The 22,662-nt window shown below is 40.8% G+C and overlaps 1 protein-coding gene across 1 annotated transcript in view; it reads left to right on the top strand.

Annotated features, from left to right (window-relative positions):
• The window catches only part of PLCXD3 (phosphatidylinositol specific phospholipase C X domain containing 3), a gene marked incomplete at both ends in the record, with an annotated part of 83,215 nt that overhangs the window by 47,895 nt on the left and 12,658 nt on the right, over window positions 1–22,662 (top strand). Inside the window, one exon of the mRNA XM_080638750.1 lies at window positions 7,557–8,265. Within this exon, the coding sequence (XP_080494876.1) occupies window positions 7,557–8,265 (709 nt within the window). The remainder of the gene's footprint in view (window positions 1–7,556; window positions 8,266–22,662) is intronic.

Below are 22,662 nucleotides of genomic sequence, written 5' to 3'. Positions count from 1 at the left end.
CATTACCTGAAGCTTGTGGAGCCTGAGGCAGGCGGTCTGACTATCTTCCCATGCCTTTGGATGTTGGAGTGCTGAGTGACTAAGCCCTCTGGCCTTTGGTTGGTGTCAAGGGTGCACAAATGGTGATGGACACTGGAAAAACAGCTGGTAAGAGGGGCAGCTACCTGTAAGGAAGCTATGTCTCTGCAAAATCTGTATCTTTTTTTCCCCCAGTTGTTTTTGTTTTGCTCTCCTGGGTAATCTTTTTATCAAACAAGGCTTGTATCACCTAAGCAGTTTGAATGCTAAAGGTATCTGGACTGTGAAGTCAGAATTGCATTGCTTGTGGCAGCACCTTTTGACTTCCTTGAGATGTGCTGTGGCATCTTAAGATAACTTGAGAAGTGCTCAGCCATCTTAAAAAGAAGGTGAAACACAATGTTGAAGTGTACCAACTCTAGTGGTCATGACTAGACTTTGTTATTGCTTGAAATCACAGTGCAGCTGGGTAAATATTCATAGGGCTTTTTTCTGGTTTGATTTTTAAGTCCAAACATGACAGTGAGAACATACCAAACGAGACTGCAAGAGCACCTGCATTGGTCTCCTGTGTGCCTGAGGTCATGGAATTTGTCCTAGCTGTTCTATCACAAGAAGAAATGTGTTGTGGTATTCTGTCAGTCACTGTAGAGCCATAAGTGACAAGAATGTTTTTAAAAAAGCAAGGCTGCACTGCAGATGACATTTCATCAGTAGTCACCCAAATATAGGAAGACAACGGCAAGTAAAGCCTGTAATGACATCCAAAGCAGTAGTAAAAGAGTCCACTTCTAGCAACTGTTGGAAAACTCCCAGCACAGAGACAAGAGGAGCTTGCAGCCTGTGGGAGAAGGGAAAGTGAGTAAAATACGCCAAAACTTATGAAACTTTGCTTCCATCTGTCTGTGTGTTTTCTGTGACATTTGGATCTTCAGGGTGTGATTGCTGCTGTCAGGAACATGTTGGGCAGCACTGTTTGATTCAGTACCCTTATTTCACGTGCTGTTTACCAGGCTGTTGTTACGACGGATGGCCAGATCCGCAATGAGGCAAGGGGAGGGCAAGGCAGGGTGAAATTCAGGTACACTTGCCTGCTTTATGAATGATACGTTAAAGCTTAGCCACCAAAAATAGTAGCTTCACTGTGCCTCCGTGTAAATTTCTATGGGACTGAAGAAACTATTCTGGACTAAAATGCACTCTCCCCAAGGGACTTTTTTCAGCACAGAGCCCAATTATTTTTTAAATATGGGGTTAGCCCCAAGGAAGCCATAAATATGTTGATAGCTAAATGTAGTGGGTTAGGTATTCCCAATTGTCCTATTACAGGATTTCAGTAAAGAAAACAAGAGATTGTTTTCCCTAGCAGAAGTACAAATAGATGTTTTCTTGCAATCTAAGTAATACTGTCCATTTTATTCTTGAGTATCCAAGTAGTGTTTGGCCACGTCTAAGTTCATGCAAATTTAATGTCTCAATGGTTGAAACTGGCCACTTTTGTTTTTTGGACCCTGGCTGCTGCAGACATTCTAAGTGTCACTTGATAATTGGTTCTAAGGTTGAGAGAAAAGAAATAAATCTTTATCTTCGGGGGTAGGGAGCAGAAACAGAATAATGCTTGTTGGAAAAGATCTCAGCAAGTCATCTGGTCAATCCCCTGCTCAAAGCTAGCTCCAAGTTAGATGTGGGAGATGAGGATCAGGGGTACAGAGTCCAGCCCTGCTGCACTCCCACTCCAGCCTTAACTCGTCTTGAGGGAAATAATTTTTTACTTATGTCCAAGTGAAAAAATTTTTTTCTGGACAGCTGCTGTCTAGCCAGATGATCTCCAGCTAAAGACCCTGTTCTCCCAGGGACACTGTACCTTCTGCACATTGCTTTTTCAGTTTAAGGTCACTTGGAAGTTATCCACACAGGTAAACTTGTATATACATACATATATATATACATATATATGTATATACATATGTATATGTATATATATACATATATTATATACAAGTATATACATACTTGTATATACATACATGTTATACATACAGGTAAGGCCTGCTGCCTTACCTCTTCATTTTCTTGCACCCTGTCCATATGCTTTAGAGACACTGCCTTTCAAGTTCAGCCACTTCTGAGCCACTTGGCATTTAAGGTAATTCTCCTGCAATCTTCTTAGTTTTCTTACCACATACCAGTTTCCTAAGCAAGCGAAGATGACTGCTCTGAAATCCAGGATCTTCAGTCTGCTATTTGTCTTCCTAGCTTTCCTCAGTATTAAAAATTCTTATATCACCTCACATTCTTCATGTCCATTCTTCCATTTCTTCAAGCTATTTCTTCCTTAGTTCATACCATGTCCAGCAGCATGCCTTGTCTGCTTGAAGGAGTACCTGCAGAAACAGCAACCTTGTTGAAAACAACAAGTTTGGCTTCAGCATGGCTTCACTAAGGGGAAATCCTGCCTGACGAGTTTGGTGGCCTTCCATGATGGGGCTACAGAACTGATGGACAGTTGACATCATCTACCTGGACTTGTGCAAAGAGTTCGACACTGTCCCACACGACATCCTTGTTTCTAAATTGGAGAGACATCAATTTGATAGATGAGCCACTTGGTAGATAAAGAACTGGCTGGATGGCCACACGCAAAGAGTTGTGGTCAATGGCTCCATGTCCGGCTGGAGACCAGTAATGAGTGGTATCCCTCAGGGATTGGTGTTGGGACTGATCTTGTTCAAAATCTTTGTCAGTGACATGGACAGTGGGATTGAGTGCGCCCTCAGCAAGTTTGCCGATGACACCAAGCTGTGTGGTTTGGTTGATACGCTGGAGGGAAGGAATGCCATCCAGAGGGAACTCAACACACTTGTGAGGTGGGCTGATGCCAACCTGATGAAGTTTAACCATGGCAAGTGCAAGGTCCTACACCTGGGTCAGAGCAATCCCAGGTACAGCTACAGGTTGGGCAGAGAAGAGATTCAGAGCAGTCCTGTGGAGAAGGACTTGGGGTTGTTGGTCGATGAGAAAATGAACATGAGCTGGCAGTGTGTGCTCGCAGCCCAGAAAGCCAACCGTATCCTGGGCTGCACGAAAAGGAGCATGACCAGCAGGTCGAAGGCGGTGATCCTGCCCCTCTACTCTGCTTTCGTGAGACCTCACTTGTAGTATTGTGTGCAGTTCTGGTGTCCTCAACATAAAAAGTACATGGAACTATTGGAACAAGTCCAGAGGAGGGCCACGAGGATGATCAGGGGCTGGAGCACCTCCCGTATGGAGAGAGGCTGAGAAAGTTGGGGCTGTTCAGCCTGGAGAAGAGAAGGCTGCGTGGAGACCTCATAGCAGCCTTCCAGTATCTGAAGGGGGGCTATAGGGATGCTGGGGATGGACTCTTCATTAGGGACTGTAGTGACAGGAAGGGGTAACGGGTTCAAACTGAAACAGGGGAAGTTTAGATTGGATCTAAGGAAGAAATTCTTTACTGAGAGGGTGGTAAGGCACTGGAATGGGTTGCCCAAGGAAGTTGTGAATGCTCCACCCCTGGTTGTGAATGCTCCATCCCTGGCGGTGTTCAAGGCCAGGTTGGACAGATCCTTGGGTGGCATGGTTTAGTGTGAGGTGTCCCTGCCCATGGCAGGGGGGTTGGAACTAGATGATCTTCAGGTCGTTTCCAACTCTAACTATTCTATGATTCTAAACAAAGTCGTTGCTTTCCAGATTGCCAGCAAATATCTCTGCTCCCCACGAAAACAAGCCCTGTAATTATAAGGATTCTACCAGTTGTTAAAGAAGGTTTTGTCCACTTTGTCTCTTCTTGACTGGGCAGTCTGTACTATATGCACACCTTGTTTGCCACCTTCAGGATCTTGATCCACAAGAATTCCTGTTTGACTCCTTGAATCAACAGCATGTTGTGTTGTTGAAATAGTGGGAAAACTATGCCATATTTCAAGAAAGTGCAGGATACCTAGTGCACTGGTGAGTAAACATGTTTGCGCAGAAAAGGAATATCGGCTTACTTCTCCTCCTCCACCTTGGCAAAGGACGAGTAAGTTCCCCTCCCTTTGCTTCTCCATATCTTGTTCTGTGAAGTCTCTGTGGTAGATTGTCATATATATCAGGTCAGCATGTCGTACTGTAATAGATAGTCAGTGTGCAAGCACTGCTACTTTCTAAAGATTGCAGGAGTCAGTGCATTAATATTTCATAGAATCATAGGATGGTTTAGTTTGGAAAGGACCTTAAACATCATCTAGTTCCAAGCATCCTGCCATGAGTACCTTCCAGTAGACCAGGGTGCTTAAAGCCCTACCCAACCTGGCCTTGAACACTGCCAGGGATGGAACAGCCATAACTTCTCTGGGCAACCTGTACCATTGCCTCACCACTCTCACAGCAAAATTCTCCTCCTAATATCTCATCTAAATTTACCTTCTTCCAGTTTAAAGCCATTCTTCTTTCCCCTATCGCCACATGCCCTTGTAAAAAAATCCCTCTCCAGATTTCTTGTAGGCCCCTGGAAGGTACCAGAAGGCTTCTATAACGTCTCCCCGGTGCCTTCTCCAGGCTGGACAATACATGCCTGTATCCTGCATCCTGTCTTCATGAGCACTGAGGTTTTGTGATACACAGAACCTGCAAGTCCATTTCCCAGAGGCAATATAGAATGCGAATGTCCTCATGCACCAAAGGGCTGGAAGGAAACCTGTTTGCTAAAACAAGTGTATGTTCGTACAGGATTCTCTCATTACCAGGAACATAGTGATTTTGAGCATGCGAGTGGAAAATATCATACTCTAATTTGATCTGCCAAATGTACAGATTTTGAATGTTCCCAAGTTACACATGTAAACTGGTTAGGACAACAGGGCAGGATGAAAACAAATGTAAATGTAGATGAGTACATGCTGGAAATAAATATTTAGGCAACTATACAAATTGCTTGTGCATGTGGCAAGACAAAATATTTTCTGTATTTTTCAGTCTTTTGAAAGCTGACTTCTACTTCATTCAATGACAACTAAGTTAAGTCTTATTTTATTTTTGTAGTATTTAACTGTATTCTTTGTTTGGATTACAATACATGGTGATACTCAGAGCACTGTGTGCTTTTCTCTGTACCTTCTATGAAAGGATCACCATTTTTAGCTCAAATATGTTCATGAAGACCTTAATTAAGAAAAGATGTTTTTCTAAACTATCCTGCTTGTAATGTTCAGTGTCTGACTGTGGTGTTTCCCACTTCTCTACCCTCTTTTCTCTGTTTTGCATTACCAGTAGCTAAAGCTACCTGCTGACAACTTGTTCCCCTTAGATTTCTGCTTTGAGAACTGTGCTGCCTCTCTTAAGTAATTTTAAGCAGTGTTTGGCACTGTTGTATTTTGGCCATGGTGTTCGACATTAGCTATTTCTGCAATTTCAGGTTGTCAGTGGCTGTAGATCAGGCAATAAAGGGTAAATGGTTTAATTAATCTTAACACCAGTTTGAACCTGCCTTGCAATCAGTTGATCATGGTTATACCTGTGCTTTTTCTGACCTAAAATCCTACTGAAATAAAGGGGGCTTCAATGGACAAAGTGAGGGTTTGCAAGATCCATCCATAGCTAACATCAGTAGCTATGCCTTGGTTTAAACAAGACTCAATTTACTTTGATTTCTAGATTAGTGAAGGTTACATTGAGCAGAACGTTTAATGTATCTCATTGATTTTCTCTGTAATACTGTTGAAACACAAGTCATTGCTCTAATCATTTGTTTTACCATTAAATTTCTGTATTCAGATCTGGTCCCTTGGGATATCAGTGTGTAACAAAATATTCCATGATCTAATCAGCTTCTGCAAGAAATATGCTATCTCTGCAACACTTAGCAGCAGAAAGCTCAATCAAAATGGAAAATTTATCTAATATTTAAAATAAAAGGCAGTTCAAAGAGACAACCATGAAAAGGAGGGCTGTACAAAATCTTAAAACAGTTCTCAGATTAAACGAAGCCAAATCCAAGCCAGAGTCCAAAATGATTTTTTGTGACTCCATTTATTGTTAAGGAACAAAATGCTATAGCTGTCACTTCAGTTTCTAGGGTTTGTTCCAGTTCAGTTAAAATAGCATTGCCAACAAGAATGACTGACTAGCAGGATTTCATTAATGTGGTACTTGCCACAGCATGCGTGCTTTGGAAAGTAATTTTTAAAGGCATCCATGAAAGTGTCAGTAGCGGGTAGGACCTGTGATCTGAACTCATTTTGATGCTAGGATTTGCATCTCTGAGGCCCTAATGTACAGTCCATTTCTGAAATAGAGTTCTACTGACACTGAAGGAGTTTTACAAGCAGTGTTACATAGGCTGTGGAGCAGACCTGCTTGCTATGGTGAATCTGACTAGAAGCATCTCTTCTAGCTGGGACAGCGGGACTGTGGCTCTGCCTGCAGCCAAACAGTATTTCTGTATAAACTACCAGATTTCACCATCAGTGTTCAGAAGGGTAGTGGTATTCAAGGGTGATAAGCATCTTTTAGTGCCAGCTCACCTTTCCATAAAGTAAGACAGTGTCCCTTAGGTATTCAAGAGTAGTGTTATTCAAGGGTGATAAGCATCTTCTAGTGCCAGCTCACCTCTCCATAAAGAAAATGTCCCTTACGGGGGAATGATCATGTGTTTGCTGATGTCTTTAGCTTTATCAGCTGCTTTCATGTATATGTCTAAATGCTGAGCAAGATAAGTTGTTTTGTGGTTGAAAGTTTTCTTAATGGAGGTACCTTAGAAACAGTATTTTGCATAGCAAGGTGTCTCATACATTTTTATTTATCTTTGTTAGTCGTGGAACACAGTAACTTCTGTACATAGGCATGTTAAGCACTGCATCTTGTTCAAGAGCATGCATTCAGTTTCTGTATTGTATCAGTGACATGCAATGCTATTCTTGGCTCTATCTGTTGTACTTATGTAGCAAAGGAAAACAGAATTTGAGGTAAATTTAAGAAGGAAAACAGCATTCAGTAACCTTGTTGATGAGACTTGAAATAAAGAAAAGGTCAGAAAGGTTAAGTGTCCTTTGCATTTTCAACTCATATTTTTGCTGTGATGTAAAGCCAGCTATGATGTTGATGGTTTGTTTTGTGGGGGTTTTTTTAGTTGTTTCAATTTTTTTTCTTTGTTTATGTAAACTACACAATGCATGATACAGTGTGCAGGGCCAGACTCTCCTCTTTTCGTTGTCTGTAGGGATTTATTATGGGACTATCTTTGCTGGACTTACTTCAGGATTGCTTTGATGTTCAGAGCCCAGTGACTTCAGTGACCTTAAAGGCCTAAGAACGAGAAGAAAGTGAGGAAGTGCCCATACAAGCAATGAAAGTAGTGCCTGTTTACTTCAAGTTCATACAAGCTGCTGTTGTGGTAAATGCTGAGAGACAAATGTAGTATATTAAGAGAAAGGGCAAGGGAGGAGTCTGTTGGTGAATGCTGTCACAGGTAAGAAAATTATTAAGAATCACTAATAACACATTAATACAATATTGATTGTTTTCTTCTATTGTGTTTTTAGGTTCTCATGACTCATTTAGCTTTTACATCGATGAAGCTTCTCCAGTTGGTCCTGAACAGCCAGAGACGGTCCAGAATTTTGTGTCTGTTTTTGGGACTGTGGCTAAAAAGCTGATGAGGAAGTGGCTGGCTACACAGACCATGAACTTCACCAGCCAGCTGGGGGCAGGTATACGGTATTTTGATCTTAGAATTTCCACCAAGCCCAGAGATCCAGACAATGAGCTCTACTTTGCTCATGGTTTATTCAGTGCCAAAGTCAAGGAGGGTCTGGAAGAGATCAATGCATTTCTTGCTGATCACCCAAAAGAAGTGGTCTTTCTGGATTTCAATCACTTCTACGGGATGCAGAAATACCATCATGAAAAGCTTGTCCAAATGCTCAAAGACACATATGGAAACAAAATGTGTCCTGCTATATTTGCCCATGAAGTAAGTCTCCAGTACCTGTGGGAAAAGGAACACCAAGTGCTGGTGTTCTACCACAGTCCAGTGGCTCTTGAGGTAGCATTTCTTTGGCCAGGCCAGATGATGCCAGCTCCCTGGGCAAACACAACAGATCCAGAAAAGCTGATTCAATTCCTCCAGGCATCAGTCACTGAAAGAAGAAAGAAAGGTTCCTTCTTTATATCTCAAGTAGTGCTGACACCAAAGGCTAGTACGGTGGTGAAAGGGGTTACTAGTGGTCTCAGAGAAACGATCACAGAAAGGTAAGTTTCTGGCAGGTAACGTGCTGCTGTGCTGAATGTGTGTGTTTGGCAATGCTGCTTTTCTAATTCTTTTTAAAGAAACTCCATCCTACTGTGGGTTAGTCAGAACTTGTGCATAATCTTAAAATATTTAAAGAGACACACATTGAAAGACAAATTTTTGTATTTCGAAACAAAACATGAGCTAAGGCCTAATGTGATTATGGGATTGGGATTGTTTTAGCCTTTTCTTATTTCTTTATTTTTTGGGGTTGGTTTTTTTGTTTGTTTGTTTTTGTTTTTGTTTTTCAAACGTGGTTTCTTACCATGAGCACTGAGCACCTTGTCTTGGATTTCCTTACTGGTGTGGACAAATCCATCTGAATTATCTAGATCATGTAAGTTTCTATTTATGCATCAAGCTTCAGGTACTGAGCAGGTAATTTTTTTTTTGCTCATGAGCAAAGCCTCAAACAGAAGAATTTACATCTTTAACTACCTTTACATACCTTAAAGATGTATGGATTTTCTTTCTGCATACCATCACACATTATATCAAAGATATCAGGACACTGTTAGAGTGAGTTTGCCTCCAAAGAAGCCTTCATTTGTCATACAGGAATGAGACTGCGGACCACTGTAGAGGTTCGGTATATGGAATAATGTGTTGACAGGCCATTAGTTGTTAGATTACAAAAAAAGCAGTCTGTGCAAGACATGAGTTATTTATACCATTCTGACTTGAATAAATCACAGCAAGCTTTCAGCTTAAAGGCATATATGTATGACTGTTCTTGTCAGCTTTGTAGAAAATGTGAAATTTAATGCCAAGACACAAAAGCTATTTTTTCCCCTTAAAAAAAAAAAAAAAAAGAAAAGAAGGGTTGCAAGAGCGTAAAAAATTTATAATGGGGGTCAGCGGCCTTCTAATGTTCTGCTGTCTGCATGGATGTGCCTGTGTTAGGAAAGGTCTATTTGGAACACTGTCCCCTTCTGTATGAGATGAATGACACAGTGCCTGTGACACTACAACCTCCAAAAGAAAACATGCCTCATTTTGGAGAAAGATTGATCCATTTTTATGGCAGCTTTCCCAGGTGACTGTTAACTTGAAAAAAAACAAGGAAAATCTTTATCTGAAATGGTAAAACACTGACACAGAAGGTTTTACAAACACTGGAATATGATTCAGAAATGCTTGTATGACTGCACTTGCAGCTGTTTACATCCTTCACATGTTTTTATAAGTCCGTTACTCTAGGGATGTCCCTTTCTGCGGAGTCTGAAGAGCACTTCCCTCTACTGAAATACTACTTTGTTGATGGATTTCACTATTAAACACTCACTTTGTTGTTCAGGGATTTGTTTTCTCTGGTAAACATCTTTCTGAGTGTTCTTCAGACCACGAAGTAGCAAGATCAAGAAACTACCAGGTTCTTTTTAAAATCTGCTGCATTAGTAAAACATCCATTAAAACCCCCTTTTTTTCTTCTCTGACTCAGATTGTGCTTCCTCAAAGCTGTTTGGAAAAGTAAAAAAAAGTGGATTGTGAATAAGTTTGTCTGAGCTCTGAATGACTTGAGCCTTTGAGCTCTTAGTAAGCCTTTCTCTACAGCAAACTTTGAGATTATAACTTGAAATTTCAGTAAATAATGGGGCTGGAATACCTAGAAATGTTGTTTCCAAATTGCAGTTGAGGTTTTTCACATGAGCTCCAAGTGTGTAATCAGCGGCTGCTACATGAATGTACTTTTTTTTCCTTCTTTGCATAACTTTTGACCATTGCAAAAGAAAAGGATCTTTAAAATTATCTCCGAAGCTAGTATTTAATCTTCCAAGTGTGGCATCTCATTTTAAAGTTTTATTTGTATTTTTGGTACTAAAATACACTGCAGAAAAACACAGGCTTTGAATGTGTGTTAATCAACTTAGGAACTGAGTTTCTATATTATTAACTGCTCTAGAAGTAGACTCAGAACTGATCCTCATTTGACGATGATCCTATTAAAAAATGCATAGACAAGCAATTAAAGGATGTGGTACAATTAATAGAATTTACAGAATTCACTTCAATCTTGCTGCGTTAATGTTGCAGTAACTTAGGAGCCAGGGCATAAGTTCCAGCTGCACTGTTTATTACTTTGAACTGTCTCACAATTATTCATAAAAAGATTATTCTATCCTTTTCAGAATAAATACACAGACCACATACATTATTGGGTTCAGGTAGATAACATATGTGCTTTTGTTGCCAGTTGCTGCATAGTTTTATATGTTTTATACTATTTTCTGTTTATCAATTAATGCTCAGAAGAGCTTTTCACTGAGAATACAGTACCTTGCTTTTAGCAGCAGTTTTGTAATCATATTTGGGTTGGGTTTTTCCCTCACACTAAATTTTGAAAGATCTGAATGCAAATGTGGAGTAAGATTGAACTTTTAATGTAATTCTGGTGTGGTTCCCTCCCCTCCCCCCTCCCCCCTCCCTTAAGTATTATATTGCAGAAATGTTTCCTTTGGCATTTTCAGACATAACCTGTAGTTGTCTCTATTTCTGCCATCTGTAGAGTAGCCATTTTCATTTACATATTGACTTATTTCTGAAAATAGAACGAAGTGTAGGTCCTTTTAGATCAGAACACCCATATTAGGTTTTTGTCTCTGAAGTTGTTAATCATGAGATTATGTACAATCTGAAAAGCAGTGGCCACATTAGAGGAGGAATCTTGTTTCTCGGTTGCAACAGACTGGGAAAAGTGCAAGCAGACACTGAGCAGCAATCCATGCCCCTTTCTGCTGTTTTGAAGCTCATGTTGTGAAAGAAATATTCCTCCATAGCCAAGGTGATTGTTTAATAGCTTTTCATTACACCTGCATGTGGTGGTGGAGGTCCACATGTTCAAACTGCAATAGAGAATTCTCCTAAGGTGATACATTTCAGAAAGAGACGCGATGTTTTCTCTCAGCCTGTTCCCCATAGTACAGATACACAAGAGGGGAGGCCCATGGTAAATTTGATTAAAAAAAAGCTTTTGAGTCCTGTAGAAGATGTACCAGGACTGGGTTTTATTGAGAATGCTTGCTCACAGGCTTTGCTGTCATCACAGGTTATGCTCTGTGGGACAATAATTTGAAAAAAAGGAGAAATGATAAAGTCATCAAGATTTCTATTCCTGCACAAATACAGGAGACAAAAGCCATTTGTTGTATTCTCTTCTTAGGACCACAGCTTATCATTGCAAAACTATGTAACACAGCTTTCATCTTCATTATTTGAATGAGTAAGATGGCTTGCATGAGTGCATGTTACATTTCTTGGATTTGATGAAAAACTTTGAGGACAGCAATATGTTTTTGGGCTTAACATTCTGTCAGACACAGCTTAGATGCCAAGGCATACTCTTTGATTTGCAAGCAGTATGTACCAAATGAATTGCGTTCCCACTGCTTATTGAATTAACTTCACAGTGAGGCAGCTGCCTTTAGTACATTTCAAAGGTGGCTGTGAAGCAACCTTCTCATAAGTGTAGAGTTGTTCTTCATAATGATCTACTTCGTTTTCTGATTTGCAGTGAAACTGCTAATTTTATCTCTGATACTGGAGACAAGCATGATACTCTTTTTTTTGTCTCTGAGGTTGAGTAATATACAACAGGAAAAAACAGAACTCCTTCAGAGGACACAAAAGTCCTGTGGTACTTTCAAAGCTTTCAAGAAATAGACATAAACACATACCCTGTCAATTGTCACTTGATTTCCAAAATAATCTCTAGGGATAATGTTCCCTGTATTCCACATGTGACTAAATCCTTGCCTACCAAACTTCCCCCTTAGCAATCAAAGCAAATTTATAAAAAAAAAAAAAAAAGAAAACAAAACCAAAAATCAAACCCAAAACCAGGAAAAAAATCCAACCTGCGCATGAGAATGAATCTTTGAAGTAGAAGCAAAGCAGCCAAACTGTTAACTAAAAGGGTGGTAAACAGGCCACAGAAGCTGTCTGCAAAAAAGCCATCTCTGTGTGCAGTCATAAACCTAAACAGAGTCAGATTTAGCTAGCACATAGGTAGATATTAAATGAAAAATAATCAAATAATCCCTGAAGTTTCGGGAAGTGTTTTGTTTTGTTTTTGACACAGTTGCTGAGGGTGCACTCATCCAAGCCATATCTCAGCCAGATGAATTTGTGAGAGTTTCTGTATTGCTGAAAGAAAGGAATTTGATCATATTTTGATCCACACTTGATATTGACTAATATTGACTTGATATTCCCTAACTTTTGAAAAAGAAAACAGAAATGTCACCTGTGGGCGGCTGTATTTTCCTGATTGTCTAGGCATACTTCCTGCTTGTAACCTTGATATCTGTCTTCATTATGGGCTGCAGGAGAGCAGCAGGCCCCAGTGAGCTGATTTGTTTAGGACTTAGTGACCTCATAGCAACATAGGTGGTATGTGAGTTCTTTAACTGCCAACAGACAAGTGCAGACTCCATCTCTCACTAATATATGTGGTACAAACTGTCATTCTGGTATATTACTAGGGAATTCAAAAGTACTCTCGGCACTCCAGCCTAATCCTTAGTATTTCTATTCATCCTCAGACTACTCTTAATTACTTTTCTAGTCTTTCCACATGAGAGGTAATCTCTGTTTGCATACAGAGCAGTACAGGGAGACCTTGCCTTCATTTGAAGTATCTATCTGCCATGTCAATAGGCCTGCAGAATAAAATTCCAAATAGGCTGTGTATGCTCAGCCTAATTTTACTGGCAGGCATTTTAGTGGCATTTGACCAGAGGAGAATCTGTCTGCACAAGGATTTTAATATAGTGTTCCCTTGGGAAGTGCTGAGTGGTTGTGTCTGATGGCTTTGGTCATGAAACTGGAATAGTATTAAAATGTCATAAAATACATGAACACTGGAGTTTTAATAACTTTGTTAGGGGAAAGTATTTATGTACATACAGATTAGTATCCTGTGGGATTTAGTCCAGAAAGGAAGTTGGCATGGTGATCACCAGCTCTGTGACCATTAGAACTATCAGTGGCTTAGCTTTGGGATGTGTGTTTAGGGTAGTTGGTGTGGTGTTCTCTTCAGGAGGTTTGGGGTGTCAAAGAACCAACTAGGTTGGAAAAGACCTTTAAGATCATCAAGTCCAACCATTACCCCAGGCATGCCAACACCAACATTGAACAGTATTACTGAGGGCCTTATTTACACAGTTTTTGAACACAGTCTTTTCCTCTATTTGGCCTGCTCATAACTTTTATCATGTTATGCACCAAAACACCTGCTTGCAGTTCTGCTATATGCTGTGTGACTACTTGTTAAGATATTTTATGTGATCCATCATCACATTCTGAGCACCGTCAGAGCCAGCATGTACAGAAGGCAGCAAGTGTTTTTCATCATGAAATGAAATGTCCATTCCTCCAACCCTGCTGCTGTAACCTGTCACTAATGTCTATTTGTCTCAAAGATTTCATGCTTTAGTCTGCACGGCTGCTGTACTGAAATCGCAAATGGATCATTAAGTCAGTTGGGTTTTCTCTGATCTTTCTGACATTGCTTAGATCACTAAGGAAACTACAGCTAATAGACACTAACAAGCGCTTACCCAGGGGGAAATGCATTAGTTGATGCTAACTGCTTTTACCTCATTGTGAAGGGAATGGTTTCTTGGTGGGTTGGCCATTCTCCTCTTCATTTATAAGTTACAAAATGAGTACTGAGGTTTACACAAACGAGACTTTCCAGATTTATTCTCAAGGTGGCTTTCAAGCTGATAATGAGTTTCTGTAATACAAAAACATATATATTAGCAAATATACCTGCTAATAATTTGTAACATTTTTGAATCTATGTTGTATTCACACTTGCATGCTGCAAACAGTCGACTTCAGAACTATTCTGGTAAGTAGATGAGTAGGTGCACCCTTGTCAATTTTTAAGCAGAGAACTAGGCAGTCTAAGAAGCAGTTACTGTGTGTTTGGAAGTTTGAATTTTTAATCTCGTCTAGGTTCTCTGTGGTCCTGAAGTGATAGGATGTGGATAGAATATCTCAGAAAAACCTTTTCAGCTCTTAAAACCCTGTTGCATATGCTGTATCATTCCTCATGTGTTTGGGCAATTCTCAGTATTCTCCAAAACCTTAGAGGGCTTTCTAGATAGATCACATCCACACTTTCCCTAGAGAAGTCACCTGCACATTCCCAACTTCTGCAGTGGCTATGTCTGCTTTGATGGTAGGCTAAGGAAGTCTTAGTTACAGAAAGTCTCTGGGATCAATGGATCCCAGAGAAAGGGATCAGAAAGTCTACAGACAGTCTCTAAGATCAGAGAGTATACCACGCTCCAATTATTTTATTAGATGATCCCCATGCTTATAAACAACCTTTGTGGTGTGAATGAGCAGGTGGCGCATGCAGGCTATACCCAGAGTTCTGTTGGGGCAAAGCCTGCAGAGGGCGCAGTAAGGGATCCTGGCACCCTGGTGCCACATTTGTACAAGTGGCTGCAAAAGGGTGAGTAGGAAAGGACTTATAAATAGGAAAGGCAGCCAGGCCGAAGGTCTTGATGATGTATCACCTTCTGTATGATGCAGAACGTGCACAGGGCTATAAAAATATCCGTGTTTTTTCTCTGTTAAAACAGAGAAGATAAAGCTTGTTCCCTAGGAATTCAGTAACGTCTGCGTGATGCAATGCAGTTCTTTCTTAGGGAGCAGGCTTATTTTCATTTCTTTTGTTCTTAAAGCCTGGAAATGTTTAACTTCATTTTATTGATCTTTTCTCTACAACTTTACTTTTGGACAACTGTTTCATAATTCCATTTTCTTCTAAGATTTATTTTTCTGAGAGTGAGGGACGTGGGTTAAGAGATACACTTCATGTATTCAGAGATTATAATAAAAGATTGCCTATAATTATAATGCTACCATTGCATGTATTGTCCCAGACTGTACAATTGCTTCACCAGAGCACAGCCTATTATATAATTCGTCTTTCAGTATTTATCTCAGACACAAAGAAAAATAATAAACCCCATGTCTTTAAGACACTGAATGATCATAGAGTGGGATTTAACCTTTGGCAATATTTTAATATTGTAGCTGTTGTTCTGAGAGTTTTTGTAACTAAGCAACTGTCATCCAGAATGTATTATATCATAAAATAGTATTAAGATATAAAAGAGAATGAGTGGTTAGAGTGGAGTAGGAGCCATGGTGAGCTGCAGGCGCTTTCCCACTGAAAATTTTTGAGCTATAGCACAAAGAAGGAATCCTGCCATCATTTGTTTCATGGTGAGGTGTTGAAACCTACTTAACTTTATCTTTCAAGTGCTGCCATGGAACTCTCAACATGGCAGTTGCGCCAGCAAGCAATGTAAATCAAGAGTGAAGTTAGATCTTAATTTTGCTGCTGGACAATGAAGTGGGACAGCCATGGATCTTTATTCCCTTCATACTTGGATTTATATACTCTGAAGTCTGAAACTAGTTTCTCTTCTTTTCCAATGAGACCTATTCAAATTACAGCTGCAAGGCAATGCCATAATCCAAATAATTACTACTGGTGCAGGGCTTGTGGTCACTGTCCCTGCATCAGGAGGAGGATCTGCCTCTGCTCATGACCACTGTTGTTGCATCTGTTACTTAGCCACCTTTCACTGTCTTTTTTTTCCCCTCACACACTCTTTCAACTTGGTTTTCATTTCTTGCTCTGGGCTGTGGCAAGCAATCAGCCTGGCAAATTTCACTTATACTTCAGCTGCATGTGTGGTGATGGTTAGTATTTGAACAATTAAGATGAAATAATTAAATCTGAAACTAGAGTGTAACGATCAGTCTTTACATCTTGCCACTGGGAGGAATTAGGAAAAGCTATTTCATACCCAGAGATGCTGTTTCAAGCTGTCATCGGGTGCTGGGGAGTGGTCCTAAAACTCGTTGCTGGAAAGTCATCAAGGTACTTGTGTATTGTCTGAGACCGGTGCTGTTTCTTTGAAGAGTATGAGTGCGTGGCATGGTGACTGTCTGCTCCTACTCTGGTCCATCTGTTAAGCATCCTTCGGCAGGAAGTAAAGGATAGGTCTGAGCCAAGAGAGGTAAGTTCACCCCTGCAGCACTGGAAATCAGAGACATGCTCTTGCCCTGTTCTCTCACCCTCACACTATGCGTTGTGGGTTCCTCTGAGTCTGTTACTAACCTCAGCTCAGAGAGCATTTGGCTGACAACGATCTGTCTCACCTCTGCTGCTGGCTCCTTCTATCCATCAGACAGCATTTCAGTGCTGTTACTGCCTGGCTGCACTAGAACAGAAGAGACATAAATCCAGCTGAACAGTTTTCTCATGGTAGCAAGCTTCGTCCTTTGAGCTCTGCAGTCTGAAGAACATTTGTGGAAATAGTAATCCATGTGATGAACTTCTGTCTTTTTTTCTCCTAAGCTATTTCTCATAAGAGTTATAGGTAGGCTGTTGCTTGAAAAATATTTTCCAGCTCAGCCAGGACTTCTTTTTATTCTCTAGTAACTGAAAATAACACTGGATGGACTGACCACAAAGCTCAGTTACTGTAATTCCTGTCACCAACCTTCTAGGCTTCTCTCCTGCTTACAGACGTCATCAACCGTACTGGCTGTGCAGCTGTTCTCAGGGTACACCTCTTCTGAGATGCGGACTCACATCTGCTTTGTTTTCAAAGTGCTGTGTACTTTTCCCTAGGCCCAAGCTTGTGAACTCCTGTTATCTCTTAAATAACATGTCTGTTGATGCATAATATGCCAGCATGTTCTGTCACATTGACCAAGGGTGTCCTAACAGGTCTCCCCCCAGGTCACTGCTGGGTGAGGGGTGCAGGGTCTCTCTGGCTGGTCTTTGATGCATGATGTGAGGCAAATGCTCAGCTGTCATATCAGCATCTGGTGTGAGAGGTTTGTAGGAAGAAGGGTACCAAAGCAGCTGTATGGTGAATGTGCCAGCCTGGTTTGTATCCTGCAAGAGGAGTGTGAGCCACTACAGTGACTCTCATGGTCAGTTCATGACTGACGTAACAAGTCTCTGTTTCCTTGTGGCTATGGAGCAGAGTGGTCCAGAGTGACTCCATGAAGGAGGAGGGAATGGCCTCTCTTGGCAACCTGTTCTTGAACACCTCTCAAGTGAATGGACCTCAAGGCGGGGGCAGGTGGAGCAAAGTCCCTCCCACTGTAAGAGAACATCAGGTTTGAGAAATCCTGAGGCACATGAACATCCATAAGACTATGGGACCTGATAAGATGCATCACAGTCCTGAGGGAACTGGCTGCTGTAGTTGCCAAACCTCTCTCTGTCATATTTGGAAAGCCATGGTAGTCAGGTGCAGTCCCTGAGATTGGGAAAAGGGAAGCATTGCACCCATTTTTACAAAGGGTATAAAGGAGGCCAATAGGAGCTACCAACCTGTCAGTCTCCCCTCTGTGCCTGGAAAGATTATGGAACAGATTCTCATAGAAGCTACAGCACAGAGAGGACAGGGAGGTGATTTGAGACAGCCAGCACGGTTTCACCAAGGGCAAGTCTTACCTCACCAACGCAGTGGCCTTCTCTGATGCAGTGACTACGTCACTGGACAGGAGAAGAGCTACAGATGTCATCTATCTGGACTTCTGTAAGTCCAGATAGACACAGTCCTCTGCAACATCCTTCTCCTAAATTGGAGAGATACAGAGTTGATGGGTGGACTCTTCAGTGGGTGAGGAATTTGTTAGATGGTTTGCGTTCAGAGAGTGGTCAATGGCTTGATGTCCAGGTGGAGATCAGTGGTGAGTGGTGTCCCTCAGGGGTCTCGACTGGGACCAGTATTGTTTAATGCCTTCATCAATGACACAGATTGTGGGATTGAGAACTCCCTTTGCAAATTTGGAGGTGACAGCAAGCTGAGTGGTGCAGTAGATGCCTGAGGGATAAGATTTAAAGGGAGGGATTCAAGCTGGGAAAAGTGAGTGCGCATGAACCTCAACAATGTCAAGTGCAAGGTGCTGCATAGGGGTTGGGGCAATCCCTGGTATCAAAATATCTCGGGAGATGAAGAGATTGAGAATATATTTGAGGAGGAGGACTTGGAGGTACTGGTGGATGAGAAGCTGGACATTACGTAGCAATGTGCACTCACAGCCCAGAAAGTCAGCCACATCCTTGGCTGCATCAAAAGCAGCATGGCCAGCAAGTTGAAGGAGGTGATCCTGCCCCTCTATTCTGCTCTGGTGAGACTCCACCTGCAGTACTGCATTCAGGTCTGGAGTCCTCAGTACAAGAATGACATGGACCTGTTGGAGAGGATCCAGAGGAGGGCCACAAAAATCCTCAGGGCACTGAAGCATGTCTCCTCTGAGAACAAGATGAGAGAGCTGGGCTTGTTCAGCATGGAAAAGAGAAGGTTCTAGGGAGACCTTATTGCAGCCTTTCCATACTGAAAGGGGGTTTTTAAGAAACATAAGGACAAACTTTTATAGGGTCTGCTGTGATACGACAAGGGGTAATGGTTTTAAACTAGAGGAGGGTGGATTAAGACTAGATATAATGAAGAAATTTATTACGATGAGAGTGATGAGACACTGGAACAAGCTGCCCAGAGAAGCTGTGCCTGCCCCATCCCTGAAGTGTTCAAGATCAGGTTGGATGGGGCTTTGAGAAACCTGGTCTAGTTGAAAATGTCCTTGCTGATAACAGGGTTGGTTGGACTATATGACCTTTAAAGTTCCCTTCCAATCCAAACTATTCTGTTATTCTATGACCTCTTTGTTATGGCATGTCTCAACCAAATATCTCTCCTGGCTGCACTCCAGGAGGATTTTAGTCTGTGGCTGATATATCTTCTGGAATCCCTTGCTATAATTTTACAAGCTATATAATGCATTTTTAGTCTACATTTTCTCTGATGAACTGTCATGTGGTTATTTCATTTGTGGTATAGCAACCTTAGTTCATCAATGTGGAGTTCTCATTAAATAAAATACCACATCAATTCAGTAATACCAGTATTACTGGAAACATGAGACTTCTCTCAATGTCTGCCTATTTTTAGTGCTGATCAGAACCAGTAAGAGCTCTCTGAATCATCAAAACATTTTTGTTTTTAAAGCTAATTTGAGATCACATCTGTGGTATATTGGTTAATATTTTATTTACCTTCCTAAGAGTTTGGTCTGCAGTTGTTAGTTGTGTCAGATGGGGCAGCAAGTGCATGGTTGTGTAAAGTGCTTCCACCCGGTGATTACAAAACTGTCTTTTCTTTTTCCCATTGATGTAGCTTTTTATTGAAAACTGCAGGTATCTTAAAGTTAACTCTTTTTTCCAAGAATATATCTTTTTTTTTTTTTTTTAATCCAGAAGTCTACTTTAACAAAATGTGAAAACATTTCAACTTTTGTATTTCTATTAATTCTGTCTTGTCTTCAGGTTTGTGTTGCAGTGTTAATTGTATGTATAATATTTAATGCTGTTTCTATATTCACAGCTTTCCATTATTGTATTCAGAAGTAAGTCTTAAACTTTATTTGGTGGGGCAGGCCAATATTTCGTATTTGCTTTCGAATTTGAAACAAAATCACTCTTTGAAATGCTGGAGTTTCTCACAGAACAGCAGTTCTTGATTCAGGGCAGATCTATTTAATACCGCAATGGATGTCTAACACTAAAGTACACAGCTTTTACTTGCCTCCCTATCACTGTGGATCAAGCAACAGTCTGCAGACAATTTCATTTTTTTTTTTTTCTCATTCCTAATGTCCATTTTATTTTTGCTTATGACTGTTGGAAATTACAGTTTTATCCATTAATGATAGTGTATACCATTGGACAAGCAAAGTAATAGTATCAGTAACAGTAATTATTCACTTGTCGTGCATGGTAACAAACATGATAAAAGGACGGAGTTTTTCAAGGATACACCGTCTTCTAGATAATACTGTGGCATAACTCCAGGACTTTTACTGTTTTGCAGGAAAAATAAATCAGAACCTGTTTTAATTTCTCTCTAAGAAAGTTTAACCTCATTATTTTGTTTAACCTCATTATTTTGGCCAGAAGTGAAGTGGCCAAAACGCTCCCTTTAAAAATTTTAAATTGTTTGAAGTCAAGGCAAACACCATGATGGTAGAGATAGTCTAGAGTTAGTGATTCGGGACTATGCAGTGTGGAACAGTCTGACACAACTTTATGACTGATATGAATTTTGCTGCCAGTCATGTTTTATTGCCATAAGCTTCATCCTCTAGACATTCCAAGACTGTTGGTATAAGGTTGATTTAAAAGAAAAGGTGACTATTAGCATTTGATTACAAAATCTGCCAGTAATGAATATTAAAAAGGATGGCTCAAAGATAAACATAAATATCTACCAGGGTGAAACAAGCAGATTTAATTCTTTCAGTGAATTCCTTTCCACATGGCAGTAAGTAAATTGTGCCATGGTTGCCTTAATGATAGGACCTTGTGAGCTGGTTAAATAACTGCATTAATTCTGCTTATCCTCTTATTAAGTTCTGCTATATTCAGCATGGATCTTGGATATTAGTTTTTCATCCAGTGTTTGAATTATAAAGATTCTTCTTGGAGCCTTTGTGACTCCTGGTATCACCTGGGGAGATGTTTTATAAAAGCTGTAAGAAGGGAACACATTTAAGCATTCCATAGCAGAATTGCTGAAGGACTACCATGAGCATTGTCTACAGTGAAGGAGACCTATAAAAAACTCTGGTTTAGAGTGGAGAGCAGCAAACATAACACCTATATCTAAAAATGGCAGAGGAATGGTCTAAGTCCCCACAAGCTTTCAGAAGAAGGCAAGGAGACCAAAGAGTTTAACTGAAAAGAAGTGATAATTAAAGATACAGAGGTTAATGGAAAGTAGGATGAATATTAATAAGATTTTACCAAAGGTGGACAGTGTCGAACAATCTTCTGAAAAGAAGGTAATAGTAGCATTCTTCAAAAAAAAGCCTGTTCATCTTTAATATTCCTGTGAAGGACCTTGGATTCAGCTCTAGGTGACTGCTAGTGGTATTTGTTGATAACACGAAGTAAGAGGATATCTTAATAACAGAAGAAAGCTGAGAGGTAACATACGGGAGGAACTGAATGCCTGCAATATTTAGGAATGAGCTGGAATTCAATGATGTAAAATGCAAGGTCGTAACAATAGTAGCAAGCTCTGGTAAGGTGGGATTTCATCAGCTGGGGTAGCCAGGCAAGACAGATGCTGGTTAAAACTGAGCCCTCAGTGGAAAGCATCTGGGAAAAAGAGCAGTATCCTCTTGATATGCACTGAGGCATCTCCAGCATGTGCAGAAAGGTGATGATATTTCTGCCCAAGGTGTGGGTAAGATATATTTTTGGATATCCTATGCAATTCATGTTCTGTGAAGTAGAATAAAACCGGCACAAATACAGAGGGGGACTACTAACTAGGATAATCAGGGAGTGAATTGCTGAAGACATTGAGAGATCTTGTCTTGTTTATCCTAGCGCAATGAAGCCTGAGAGGCTATGTGATTACTGTCTATAAATATCAAAGGGGAATAAATACCAGGGAGGGAAATGAACAGTTTAGGCTAAAGGCTAGTGTTCTCACAAGAGCAACACTTATATACTGACTAAATAAATTCAGGCTGGAAGTAATAGAAGGGCTCCCTCCCATCAGAGCAGTTGTTTTCCATCAGCTGTACAGCTGGAAAAGTGGGAGTGAGAAAGGTGACATCTTTTAAGATGAGCTCTATCTGCTTTTGAAAGAGGACAGAGATCATTAGCAGATTCCTGCCAGGCCCCCTTATAAGGGAGAATGTTGCAAATGCTAACCCACTTTTTCAAAGGCAGCTGTGCATGGTCTTGTCCATGACACTGGCTTTGTCACTGGAGGTGGGAAGAGAGGACTGCAGGGTGCAATGTTCCTCTCCCTGTGAAGCTGCCTGAGGGAGTCCTGGGAGGATTCATGTCTTGAGGAATGTGAGAATTTACAGCCTGGTGATGTGGAAGTAGGTGCTGTTGCAGTATTTGTTCATGGCCCCACAGGCTACCAAGAAGTCAGAGAAATCTGTGTTAGGTGGACAAATCCTCCTGGTATGGGACCAACATGGCAGGAAGATAGTCCAAATTTGGCATAACTACAATTGGTATAATTCAGGGTTTCTCATATGAATGCTTTGGGTTTGTTAAAACTGGCTTGTGAGGAAAACAATAAGAATGAACAAGGAATAGCTCAGGGAAGGCTGCTCCTGGTAAATGATTCACAGTAATGCCCAGGGTGCCTTTTAGGAGGATATTGCTTCTGGGATCCAGTTGATTAACAAAGCTGGTTTAGGTGTGTTAGGGCAAAGCTAGAAGCCAGAAAACGTATAAAGGATCATAAACAGCCTAGTCTCCCTCCCTGGTGGGATGAAGC

The sequence above is a fragment of the Psittacula echo genome, assembly GCF_963264785.1.
Source record: "Psittacula echo genome assembly, chromosome: Z".
Lineage (NCBI taxonomy): Eukaryota > Metazoa > Chordata > Aves > Psittaciformes > Psittacidae > Psittacula > Psittacula echo.
This window is presented reverse-complemented; position numbering and strand designations above follow the sequence as displayed.